A 14187-nucleotide genomic window follows, 5' to 3' on the forward strand; every position below is an offset into this window, starting at 1 on the left:
TGCTTGAGGCCATAGGGAAGTGGGTGGAGGGTCTGGACCCAAATCCAGAAGTTCAGGCTCTTCGTTGGTCCTGCATTCGCCCACTGTTGGCCCCATGGGTGTGTATATATATATATATATATATATATATGGTTTTTTTTTTTTTCTTTTACCGGAGGTTACATGAAGGACAAAACACAGAGATCTCAGCCAATAACAGAAAAATCAACAGTTCAGATGGCATTGGGGAAGGTGTCCATTACAGAGACAAAGCATTAATTGGCACGTGAATGAGGCAAGAGAACATGCCGCTGAGAAAGGGTGGAATTGGCATGACTGGCAATGAAGCCCAGACCAGGGATTCAGGATGGTTTGGTAAAATATAAACAAACTAGGAACTGATCCAAGGGGTGACCAAAATGAGAAATAGAGAGTGGAAAAATCCAACCTCTCAATCTAATTTTGAAGGAGGAATGACAATACGGTCACTCACAATAGAAGGGCCAATGGTATTTGTAATCTAACTACTGGCAATTAGTATCTTATCTATACACCAACTTTTATCCCAAATATTCTACTCCCACCTACCCCTCCCTCACACAAATGACACTCATAGCAGACCTCTTTCCCTCCACAGACTCATCTATACACGGGCACGATACCACCAAGTAGCTCAATGGCACGTCTCTTGGTTAACTGGCTGAGCTAGGGACGGAATCCAGGAATGCACAGCAGACTATTCTGCTCCTGTATTTTAGAAAGAGCTTTCTCTAACCTGCCTCTGCCCAATTCCACCTTTTTTTTTTTTTTGAGTATTTATTTATTTTTATTTCAGCATATTATGGGGGTACAAAAGTTTGGGTTACGTATATTGCCCTTGCCCCCCCCCTTCCCCCCCTTTTTTGAGACAGAGTCTCACTCTGTCGCCAGGGCTAGAGTGTCATGGTGTCAGCCTAGCTCACAGCAACCTCAAAGTCCTGGGCTCATGCGATCCTCTTGCCTCAGCCTCCTTAGTAGCTGGGACTACAGGCGTGCACCACATCAGGCTAATTTTTTCTACTTTTAGTAGAGGCGGGGTCACACTCTTTACTCAGGCTCGTCTTGAACTCCTGAGCTCAAACGACCCTCCCGCCTCGGCCTCCCAGAGTGCTAGCGTTACAGGTGTGAGCCACCTCGCCTGGCCCCAAATTCCACCTTTCATGAAGTAGACAGAGAGGAGCAGTTCATTCTTTTGCAAAGAAATCAGGGAACTTTGTTCAATATGCCATTTCAGAAGAAAGAAGAAGAAAGAAAAACTTAAGACCTGCACTGTAAAGCATAATACAGGAGTAGATTTATTATGGCTACTCCACATTTTAGAGAGTGATACAGTGACCACATGGTTAAAAACTATCACTGTTATCGCTGTTTATTTTACAATAATTGGTTTAGTCTACAAGTTTAAGGCAAACATACTATAATGCATTTGCTTTTCTTCAGAAATCATACTTACAAAGATTACATAAATTCTGTCCCAAAACATCTAAGAAATGTTCATTAATTAAAAATAAGTCTGGTTAAGATGCTTTACCAGGATACATGAATGAACTAAGTAGTATACAATGCTCTTTAAAAACAAAATTTAAAAAAAAAAAAAAAACTCAAGAAAGGCAATCTTTATCTTGTTTGGACGATGCATTTTAAAAGGGTTAAACTTCAAAAATTTAAAAGTAAATAAGACTGGTAGCCATAAGGAATACCATTTCTAAAATAAACACAGTTATAGAGGCTACTTTGAAAAAGAAGGAACTTTGGACTTCTGAGCAGGACGAGCGCCGATGATGGGCAGCTGTCAGGGAGCAAGCGCAGCGCTCCACCACACAGACTGGCTTCGCCCGTGCACGGCACCGCCCCACCGCTGCTCGGAAAAGGAAGAGGAGATGCACTCTGTCAGCTGTTTTTTGTTTGTTTCCAGTGAGCACAAATGCCTAAATCATGAAGAAAACAAAAATAAAATTTGAAGGAAGGCAGCCCTTTGTAACAGGAAGGCGGAGATGGCTTATGTGTCTCCATTTAACACTGCCAGGCAGTTCTGCAGCAACTGTAGGTTACCCTGAAAAGGAAGGGAAAGTACACGATGAATGTCTTGAGTTGACATGGTCTGGAAGAATCCTACTGAAAATATGCAATGTTAGCAATCACACAACTTTAAGTTCGTTAAGCTATCAGAATTTCAAGAGTAGCTATTCGTTATATACAAATAAAGGCTTAAAGACCAAAAATTACACAATTTGTTTCCTGTACAATATTTTCTACATACCGGATTCTGCAGTAGACCATTTCTATCCAGACCATCATGAGTGTTTTGGATTACTTGACAGGTTCTAGTGAGGATAAAATAATGCCCTTTGTGTCTAAGTGGAACTATGGAACAATTTCTGATTGTGTGACAGGCTCTTACCCCTTCTTTTTAGCCACTATACCAGACATTAGCATAGATTTATAGAAGTTTTAATAAAAATAGTACGATTATATACAAAAGTATTCTATAAAATTCATAGCAAGTAACCATTTGTAGCACACATGCATCTACATTTAGAGCCACGTGTAAAGGCAAATACACTTAAATTACATTAATATATAAAAGGGGGAGAGCTCTTAATTACAGTAGAAAGTCAACTAAAAAGTATAAAGAATGATGGAATTAGAAAATCAACATTGGCAACCATCATAATCGTAACTGATTCAGGCAAGAATCATCAATGGATGCTAAAATCAGTGTGGGCCTGCACTGCCTAACAGTAGCCGTTAGCTATGTGTTGCTATTTAAGTTTTAAAGTTCCATCCACTAAAATTAAATAAAAATAATAAGACTCAGTTCCTTAGTGGCACTACCCACATTTCAGGTGTTCCATAACCACACAGCTATCGTACCGAGCAGGACTGACTGTAGAGCATTTTCGTTGTTGCACAAACTTCTCTTGGAAAGTGCTGGTTAAGTGATGGGATATTACACAGTCCCAAAGTATCTCCCCACAGAATACTTCTTAATTCAAAAGTGTGAAATAATAACTTTACCAATGAGAAGTCTGCAGTTAACACTGTCAGCAAGACAACTCACGGACAGCACGTGCCTCCCGATATGATGCAATGAGAGCATCGTCTCTGTGATATTCCTACCAAAAACACACCACCCGAATCCAATTATCAGGGAACCTCGGACAAACTCAAATTGAGGGACATTCTGTACCTAGGCCTGTGTGCTTCTCAAAAATGTCAGTGTTCTGAAATACACTGACTCGGGAATTTTTCCAGATTAGAGAAGTCTAAAAAGACATGTGCACTAAATGCAACACATTATCTTGTATTTCCTCTTGGGACAACGGGTAGGACAGGAATAAAGTCTGTGGATTAGATAATGGCCTTGTATCAATAGTAATGGTCTTTATAATTGTACTATGGGCGTGTAAAAGAATTACTTGGTTTTAGGAAATTCATATTGAAATGTTTTCGGGTGAAGAGACATCATATCATTTATCTGCAACTTACCATATCGGAACTTAAATGGTTCAAGAAAAAAATAAACACGTACAAGGGTGTGAGTCTGTGTAAAGAGAGGAAGGGAAGGAGGAAGGGAGAAAAGAAGTGAGAGGGGGAGAAAGAATAAAGCAACTGTGACAACATGCATATTTGGAGAATGTGGGTGAAGAGTATCCAAGAATTCTGTGTCTTCTTACAACTTTCCTGAAAGTCTGAAATTAAGTGAAAATTTAAAAAAAATTTTTTTTTTTTTTTTTTTTTTTCAGTTTTAAGTGTTTAGGTTACTGTCAATTTTTTTGCCAGTATGTGGCTGGGCACAGTGGCTCACACCTATAATCCCAGCACTTTGGGACGCCAAGGTGGGAGGATCACTTGAGGCCAGGAGTTCGAGACCAGCATGGGCAACATAGGAGACCCCGTCTCTTAAAAAAAAAGAAAAGAAAAGAAAGGAAAAAAAAAAAAAAATTAGCTGGGCGTGGCAGTGCACACCTGTAGTCCCAGCTACTCAAGAGGATGAGGGAGGCTGGGAGCCCAGGAGTTCATGGCTGCAGTGAGCTATGGTGGTGCCACTACACTACACTCTAGCCTGGGTGACAGAGAGACACCATCTGTAAAAAACAAAAACAAAAACACCCCAAAAAACAAAAGAACTATGACAAATGACTTTGAGCATCTCCTTTCTTCTTTTATTTATGAAATCTTTTTTTTTATAATTATAATAAATGAAATCCAAAGTAGTTTCAAACTAACCTATTGTAAGTTTTGGCTAATGTCTAGTTTTGGGGAAGAATTTATATGAATTCTGGGATCAAAAGGGGACTGTTCAGATTTACAAAATCATTACAAAATTTCAGACTCTAGGTTTCTCAACTGTGGCACTACTGGCATTTGGGACTGCACCATCCTTTGTTGTCAGGACTCTCTGTCCTGTCCATTGTAGGATCCACTATATACTGGGAGTAACCCACCCTCATCAGTTGTGATAACTACAAATATCTCCAGACATTGCTAAATGTCCCCCTGGGAACCACTGGAACAGCACCATTATGAGAAATCTAAATACAGAGAACTCATTTCAGAAAGAATCTGAAAAAGAAATAGAATATGGAAATCAGAGGCTGATATCAATCTACAGCAGGATTCCGCAAATGTTTTCTGTAAAAGGCTAAATAGTAAATATGTTATGCTCTGACAGCCAGATGGTCTCTGTTTCAACTACTCCACTCTGCTACTACATGAAAGCAGCCATAGACAAAAGCATCAATGAATGAGCTTCACTGTGTTCCAATAAAACTTTATTTATGAGAGCTCTGAATTTGAATTTTATATAATTATCACATCATATTATTATTCTTATGCTTTTTTTTCCCTTAAATAACCATTTAAAAATGTGAACACCATGCCTGGCTCACAGGCTGTACAAAAGTAGACAGGCTGCAGTTTGCTGACCCCTGACCTAGAGTGAAACTCTTCATCATTCATGACTTCTTTACAAAAAAGAAATACAGTGAACATTAGAGACCAACACAGGCTCTGTAGGAGTAAACAATGTCAAGCATATCAAAACATTTTCTTTTGACAGGGTCATTAGACCACATACTCAGGTAACATATATCTTGATTTTAATGACGAATCTGATATTTCTTATATCCTTCAAGAATAAAATGTAGAAATAATGGTTGATGAGAGGTGAATTCATAACTATCTGAATAACTATAACCAAAGAATAATTAATGAATAAATCAATACCAGTAAGTACAGAAAGGAAGGGATGGAAAGATGTAAGCATTTTTTTGGTGCCAGGTACTACTGCATATTTACAATTAGATTAACAAATGTTGGTTCCTGTGGTCCTTTCCTGGTTTTTTGTTAAATCAAAACTTTGATGAAGACATAAAGGGAAAGTTCATACAAATTGTAAATGACCACCACCTGTAAATGACCACCATTGTAAATGATGCTCAACTATGTAATCAAATCCAAGTTTCAAAAAGATCATGATGAGGGGGGCTAAAACTAGCAAGCTAAAATTTAACAGACATAAATGTGAAGGTGGCCATTATGGTTAAAAAATTAAATGAACCAGTGAAAAAGTTCTGGAGATCTGTTACACAACAAAGCAAATATTCTTAACACTTAGATATGGTTAAGATGGTAAATGGTTTTCCACAATTAAGAACAAAAACATTAAAAAAATTAAATGTACAACTATAGGTTTGAAGTTCAAGAACTTTAAGGAAAAAAAAAAAGTGTGATCATAAGCCAAATCAAGCCAGTGCAATATGGCAGCTAAAACAGCTATGTCTTATACATATAAAAAAAAGCTGTAAGAAGAAATACGTACAACAATCAGTCCATGTGTGGAAAAGTGTATATTTAGTTCAGGGTGCAATGTTGTTGAAGATTTTTTTTTTTTTTTTTTTTTTTTGAGACAGAGTCTTGTTCTGTGGCCTGGGCTAGAGTGCCGTGGCATCAGCCTGGCTCACAGCAACCTCCAACTCCTGGGCTCAAGTGATCCTCCTGCCTCAGCCTCCCGAGTAGCTGGGACTACAGACATGTGCCACCACGTCTGGCTAATTTTTTCTATTTTTAATTGTCTGGCTAATTTTTTTTTTTTTTTTTTTTTTAATTTTTAGCAGAGGACAGGGTCTCACTCTTGCTGAGGCTAGGCTCGAACTCCTGACCTCAAGAAATCCTCCCGCCTCAGCCTCCCAGAGTGTTAGGACAACAGGTGTGAGCCACCACACCCGGCCTGAGGGTGCAATGTTTTAAAAGTGCAAATGACAAGGAGGACAATATTAGAAAAAGCTTGCTGAGGTATAGGGAATAAAAAATATTTAGCCTTAAGGATGTCTAACCTAGAGGAAAGAAGATATACAGGGAATATTAAGTATTCGAGTATCTGAAGGGCTAAACTATCAAAGATGAACTAACCTTATCTTTATTATTTTACATAACTTTGACCAATATTAAAGTGACAAGATACAAATTTATGCTCATTATAGGGTGTCCCAAAAATCTTAGTGTAGTTTTAACCTTCAATAACTTTAGAAGTATAAATGCTATAAATGCACCCAAAAGTAACATTTAAAAGTTTAATTTCTTTCAAACTTATTTAGTTTTGGGAATTTTGAATACATTTTTAATTCTCACAGTCTGACTGAAGATAGCAAACGTTAAATAAATTTATTAATATAATGATGTTCTTATTAAGGAAGACTTTTTTTGAAGACAAGTAGTCAATACATGATACTGATTTCAATATTAAGCAGTAGATTCTTTCAGAGCTCACTATTAGAGACATTATAGATATTATTCTTACTTGAATTAAATGTTCTTTAAAATTCCTCTCAATTGTAATATTCTCTACTGTTAGTATTACTCTAAGATTTAGGCCAAGTGTTATCTTAAGTATAAAAAGGGGCTGAATTCAAAGTATACAAATACTGTAAAAAAGACCAGAGGGCTAGGTGTGGTGGCTCTTAAAAAAAAAAAAAAAAAGACCAGAGGGAGGATATTTATCTACTAAAACCAACTATTTTGAGGTAGTGGAATAATGTTGAAAAATGTAATTCCAATTCAGGAATACTTCTCACTATATGACTATCAAAAGTAACTGTCATCGAAGGATTATCCATTTCATAAGTGATTCATTTCTAAATGACAATGTTACTTAAGTTATTAAATCTTTGATATGACACTACCTTTGCATGCTTCAATTCTAACTCTGCCAGTTCCACTAAATTTTTTCTGAAGGCAGCAACTCTTCTTGTCTTAAAATCTATAAGTTCTGCAAACAAAAGAAATTAGGGTTAACTATGTAATTTACACAACAGTCAAAAAGCATACCTTGCAATAAAAGGTTAATGTAACAGTACCTTGTTTTGCAGATTCAGATATTTTTTCAAATTTCTGACAACATAATTGTTGGGAGGTTTCAGCCTGTAGAACATCTTTATTTTTTGCTCTTGCTTTATCCAGTGCTTTATTAGCATTTTCATAATCCACTAGTGACCTAGACCTTCGGTAGAGGAGATCCTATAAAACAGAATGCTTCACAATAAATGATGCTGCAGGCTTTCTTGTAGTGTTCCACTTCACGACCACCACCACCACCACCACCACCACCACCACAAGGGCTTACACGACAGTGAATACTACACACCAGTTTCTCTTCTGTTGTTTTCTGTTTGTTTTTGTGAGACAGGGTCTCCCTATCACCCCAGGCTGGAGTGCAGTGATGCAATCACAGCTCACTGTAACCTCCAAGTTCCTGGCTCAGTGATCCTCCTGCCTCAGCCTCCTGAATGGCTAGGACTACAGACATGAGCCACACCATGCACAGCTAATTATGTGAGACAGTATCACTGTGTTTGCCCAGGCTAGTCTCAAACTCCTGGCCTCAAGCAATCCTCCTGCCTTGGCCTCCCAAACTGCTGGGAACACAGGTGTGAGCCACCGTGTCTGGCTCTAAGTGTTTTTTTTTTTTTTTTTTTTTTTTTGAGACAGAGTCTCACTCTGTTGCCCGGGCTAGAGTGAGTGCCGTGGCGTCAGCCTAGCTCACAGCAACCTCAAACTCCTGGGCTCAAGCGATCCTCCTGCCTCAGCCTCCCGAGTAGCTGGGACTACAGGCATGCACCACCATGCCTGGCTAATTTTTTTCTATATATATTTTTAGCTGTCCATAAAATTTCTTTCTATGTTTAGTAGAGATGGGGTCTCGCTCTTGCTCAGGCTGGTCTCGAACTCCTGAGCTCAAACGATCCGCCCACCTCGGCCTCCCAGAGTGCTAGGATTACAGGCGTGAGACACCACGCCCGGCCTAATAACAGCTTTATTGATATAATCCACATACCATAAAACTCACCATTTAAAATATATAATCCAATAGCTTTTAGGGTACTCACACAGTTGTGTAACCATCACCACAATCAATTTCACAACATTTTCATTATCCAAAAAACCCCCATACTCATTAATAGCCACTCTTCATTCCCCAGCACTCCTCGACCCTTGTATCCCCCGAGCCCTACAACCACTCATCTGCTGTCTCTACAGATTTGCCTATCCTGGACATTTCATAAAAACGGAATCATATGTGTTTTTTGTGTTTGGCTTCTACCACATAAGCATGTTTCAAGTTCATCCATGTTGTAGCATGAATCAATACTTAATTTCTTTCTGGGGAATAATATTTTATATGGATTTATGGATCAATCATTGTTTTATTCACTCAGTTCATAGGCATTTGGTTTATAACCACTTTTGGGCTACAATCAATAATGCTGGTATGAACATTTGCATACAAGTGTCTGTGTGGACATGTTTTCATTTCTCATTACCCAGGAGTAGAACAGCTGGATCAGATGGTAACTCTACATCAAAGCTTTTGAGAAACTACCATATTATTTTCCAAAGTGGATGCACATTTCACATTTCCACCAATACCACTAAAGTTCCAATTTCTTTACATCCTTGCCAATACTTGTTGCTTTTTTTTTTTTTTAATTAAAGCCACCTAGTGGGTGTAAAATTATTATCTCCTAGTTTTGATATGCATTTGCCTGATGGCTGATGATGCTGAGCATCTTTTCATCTTTGTGTGTGTGTGTGTGTGTGTGTGTTTTGGAGACAGAATCTCGCTCTATTGCCTGGGCTAGGGTGCAATGGCATCATCATAGCTCACTGCCACCTCAAACTCCTGGGCTCTAGGGGATGGGATCTTCCTGCCTCAGGCTTCCAAGTAGCTGGGACTACAGGCATGTATCACCACGCCCAGCTAATTTTTCTATTTTTTTGTATAGATGGGGTTTCGCTCTTGCTCAGGGTTTTTTTTTTTTTTTTTTGAGACAGTGTCTCGCTCTGTCGCCCTGGCTAGAGTGCTGTGGCGTCAGCCTAGCTCATAGCAACCTCAAACTCCTGGGCTTAAGCAATCCTACTGCCTCAGCCTCCCGAGTAGCTGGGACTACAGGCATGCCCACCATGCCCAGCTAATTTTTTCTATATATATTTTTTTAGTTGGCCAGATAATTTCTTTCTGTTTTTAGTAGAGACCGGCTTTCGCTCTTGCTCAGGCTGGTCTCAAACTCCTGACCTCGAGTGATCCTCCCGCCTTGGCCTCCCAGAGTGCTAGGATTACAGGCATGAGCCACCACACCCAGCTGCTCAGGCTGTTCTTGAACTCCTGACCTCAAGCAATTCTCTCGCCTAAGCCTCTGAGAGTGCTAGGATTGTTACAGGCATAAGCCACTGTGCCTGGCCTTTTTCATGTATTTATTGGCCATTTGTGTATCTTCTTTGGAGAAACATTTGTTTAAGTCCTTTGCCCATTTTTTAATTGGGCTAGTTCTCTTTCTATTGAGTTATAAAAGTGTTTTTTTTTTTTTTTTTTTTTAAATCAGAATTGAAGTCTCCTTCCATAAGAGTTCTGTATATATTCTGGATACCAGTCCCTTATCACAACGATCCCCAACCTTTTTGGCACCAAGGACCGGTTTCATCGAAGACAATTTTTCCATGGACTGGGACGTGGTGGCAGGATGGAGCTCAGGCAGTGATACACAGCCTGGGGGTTGGGGACCGCAGCCTTATCAGATATATGATTTGCAAACATTTTGTTCCACTCCGTAGCTTGTCTTTTCACTTTGCTTGATAGTGTTCTTTGACATATAAATGTTTTTAATTGTAATGAAGCCCAGTTTATTATTTTTTCTTTGGTTGCTGGGCTTCAAACCATGAACTAATCCAAAGTCATGAAGATTTATGTCTGTGTTTTCTTCTAAAAGTTTTCTAGTTTTAACTGTTACATTTAGGTCCTTGATCCATTTTGTATTATTTTTAAAATGTGACTCAAGGAAGGGGTCCAACTTTGTTCTTTTGCATGTGGCTGTTCAGTTGTCCCAGTACTGATTATTGAAGTCTGTTCTTGCCCCCACCGAATTGTCTTAGAACCACTGCCAAAAATCAACTGAAGCTGGGCGCAGTGGCGAGGGCCTGTAGTACCAGTGACTCAGGAGGCTGAGGCGAGAGGATGACTAGAGGACAGGAGTTCAATTCCAGCCTGGGCAACACTGTAAAACCCCATCTCAAAAAACAAAAACAAAAACAACAACAAAAAATCAACCGACTGTCTTGGCAAACTAGAAATAAAGAGGAACATTCTCCACTTTGTCCAAGTTGATAAAGGACATCTGCAAAAAACCTACAGTTACCATTATACTTCATGGGAGAAAATTAAAGCTTTCCCACTATAGGAACAAGCTAAGGATGTTCTTCTCACCACTCTTTTTCAACAAGACAAGGAAAGGAAATAAAAGGTTCACAGATTGTAAAAAAAGAAATAAAATTGTCTCTCTTCACAGATGATAGGATCATCTATGTAGAAAATCTGAAATAACTGTCAAAAATAACTCCTGGAACTAATAAGTGATTATTATGAGGTTGCAGGATATGGAGTTAATATATAGAAAAGACAATCACTTTCCTATATGCCAGCAATGAACAAGTAGAATTTGAAATTAAAAACACAATAGCACTTAGATCAGCATCTCCCAAAATGAAATACTTAGGTATTAATCTAAAAAAATATGTACCAGATCTGTATGAGGAAAACAACAAATCTCTGATGAAAGCAATCAAAGAACTCAATAAATGGAGAGATGTTTCATGTTCATGGATAGGAAGACTCATATTGTCAAGATGTCAGTTCTTCCCAACTTGATAGATCCAATGCAGTATCAATCAAAAGCCCAGCAACTTGGAAGCAAACAAGATGTGCTTCAGTAGGTGAATGGACAAACTGTGGTATATCCATAAAATGGAATATTTTTTAGCAATAAAAAGAAATAAGCAAGCAAGCCACGGAAGAAACTTAAGTGGATATTGCTAAGTAAAAGAAGCCAATCTGAAAAGGCTATATACTGTATGATTCCAACTATTAATATAACATTCTGGAGAAAGTGAAACTATGGAGACAGTAGAAGGAACAGTGGCTGCCAGGGGTTGGGGAAAGGGATGATGAATAGACAGATGAGTAGATGAATGGAACAGAATGGAGATCCCAGAAACAGACTCACACAAATATAGCCAACTGATCTTTGACAAAAGAACAAAGGCAATACAAAAAGATAATCTTTGCAACAGATGGTAGTGGAACTGGAAATCCACATACCAAAAAATAAGTCTATTCACAGACCTTATACCCTTCACAGAAATTAACTCAAAAAGGGTCACCAACCTAAATGTAAAACACAAAACCATAAAACCCCTAGAAGATAACAAAGAAGGAAATGCAGATGATCTTGGGTTTGGAGATAGCTTCTTAGATACAACACAAATGGTACAATCTATGAAAAAAATAATTCATAAGCTGGACTTCATTAAAATTAAAAATGTCTGCTCTGCAAAAGGCACTGTCAAGAGAGTGAAAAGAGATGCCACAGGCTGGAAGAAAATATCTGCAAAAATACACAAAGAACTCTTAAAACTCTACAATAAGAACATAAAACCCTAATTTAAAAACAGGCAAAAGACCTTAATGGACACCTGACCAAAGAAGATATACAGATGGTAAACAAGGATATGAAAAGATGCTCCATATCACATATCATCAGGGAAATGCAAATTAAAACAACAATGAGGCTGGGTGCGATGGCTCATGGCTGTAATCTCAGCACTTTGGGAAGCCAAGGAGGAAAGATTCCTTGAGCCTAAGAGTTTGAGACCAGCCTGGTATCACAGTGAGAACTTGTCTCTACAAAACAAACAAACAACAAAAAAAATTTAGCTGGGTGTGGTGGCACATACTTTTAGTCCCAGCTACTCGGGAGACTGAGGCAGGAGCATCACTTGAGCCCAGGCTGTGCCACTCTTAAAAAACAAAACAAAACAAAACAACAACAAAAGAAAAAAAGAAACAAACAAATCCAATGAGATACTACTAAAAGTCTGTTAGTAATAGAACACCCCAATCCAGAACATTGACAACACTGAATGCTGGCCAGGATGTGCAACAACAGGAGCTCTCATTCATTGCTGGTGGAATGCAAAATGGTCCAGCCTCTTTGGAAGATGGTTTGGCAGTTTCTTACAAAACTAAACATGCTCGTATCTTATAATACGACCTAGTAATTGCACTCTGTGGTATTTATCCAAAGGAGCTGAAGACTTATGTCCAAGCAAAAACCTGCATGTGGATGTTTTTTGCAGCTTTATTCATAATTGCCAAAACTTGGAAGTAAACAAGATGGCTTTCAGTAGATGAATGGACAAATTGTGGTACGTCCATATGATGGAGTATTTTTTAGCAGTAAAAAGAAATGAACAAGCAAGCCAATCTGAAAAGGCTACATACTGTATGATTCCAACTATATAACATTCTGGAGAAAGCAAAATTGTGGAGACGGTGGCTCCCAGGGTTTGGGGAGAGGGAGGATGAATACGCAGAGCATGAGGATTTTTAGGGCAGTAAAAATACTATGTATAACACAATGATAGTAGATACATGTCACTGTACAAATGAGGCTACTGTGAACATATGCTCTCATTTCTCTTGGGTAAATACCTAGGAGTGAAACGACTGGATCATTGGATAGTATGTTTCATTTTCAAGAAACTGCAAAACTTTTCCAAGGTGTTAACCACACTCCTACTAGCAGTGTGTGAAAGTTCCAGGTGCTATGCATTTTGCCAGAGTTTTTTTCATTTTCGCCATTTCTACTTAAGGTGCGTGGTGAAACATCACTGTAATTTTAATTCTGGCAACTAAATTTTAATGTCTCATTAATCAATGAAAATTTATTAATAAATTAAATGTTTTTCTTATGGTTATTAAAAATTATCTATTAACAACTACATTTGATAATGAATTTAAAGTCTTCAGAAGAGAACATCAATTCATTTTATCACTGCCCATCCAATGTAAACAGTTTATAAGACACAATTTGATTTAAAATAATTTGGTATGGACAGTATATCTGCAAGTACCTAAGTACTCAAAGAATTATTGATAATTTGATAAACATTATCAGCATTACTGATCAGATGGGAATTTTCTATACAATATCTCAATTCACAAATTAACGGTAACTTTGGATTATCTTAGCCACTAAGTTTTCAGTGCTTTTTGAATATGTGTGTTAAATTTTTTAAAAATTAGGCTGGGTGAGGTGGCTCATGCCTATAATTCTAGCAGTCTGGGAGGCCGAGGTGGGAGGATTGTTTGAGGTCAGGAGTTCGAGACCAGCCGGAGCAAGAGCAAGACCCCATCTCTACTAAAAATAGAAAAACTAGTTGGGTGTGGTGGCTCACGCCTGTAATCCCAGCTAGTCTGTAGGCTAAGGCAGGAGAATTGCTTGAGCCCAGGAGTTTGAGGTTGCTGTGAGCTCCACTGACTCCACGGCACTCTAGCTCAGGTGACAGAGTGATACTGTGTCTCAGGGGCAAAAAAATGAAATAAAAAATAAAAATTTAAAATTAGTAACAGTTTTATTCTTGCACATAGACAGCCTTCCAAAAGGAAATGTGAGTTGCCTTAAAATAAGACATATCCTATTTTCTGGTGGTCTCACCCTCAACTAGGGACTTACATAGACCATATTAGGAATCCCTTAGCTGTACAACTATTATTTGGGGGTTTTACTTTTGTTTTGGCAAGCATTTTAGCTGAAGAAATAGACCAAGTTCATTTTT

The 14187-nt window shown here is 38.4% G+C and overlaps 1 protein-coding gene across 1 annotated transcript in view; it reads right to left on the reverse strand.

The window, feature by feature from the left end:
- Positions 1–401: 401 nt before the first annotated feature.
- Positions 402–14187, reverse strand: part of SNX6 (sorting nexin 6) — a 60940-nt gene continuing 47154 nt past the window's right edge. Inside the window, exons 12-14 of the mRNA XM_069464176.1 lie at positions 7377–7536; positions 7203–7288; positions 402–2071 (exon numbers count right to left, since the gene is read on the reverse strand). Of these exons, the coding sequence (XP_069320277.1) occupies positions 2018–2071; positions 7203–7288; positions 7377–7536 (300 nt within the window). The 3' untranslated portion in view covers positions 402–2017. The remainder of the gene's footprint in view (positions 2072–7202; positions 7289–7376; positions 7537–14187) is intronic.

Source organism: Eulemur rufifrons, chromosome 2 (assembly GCF_041146395.1).
Source record: "Eulemur rufifrons isolate Redbay chromosome 2, OSU_ERuf_1, whole genome shotgun sequence".
Taxonomy (NCBI): domain Eukaryota; kingdom Metazoa; phylum Chordata; class Mammalia; order Primates; family Lemuridae; genus Eulemur; species Eulemur rufifrons.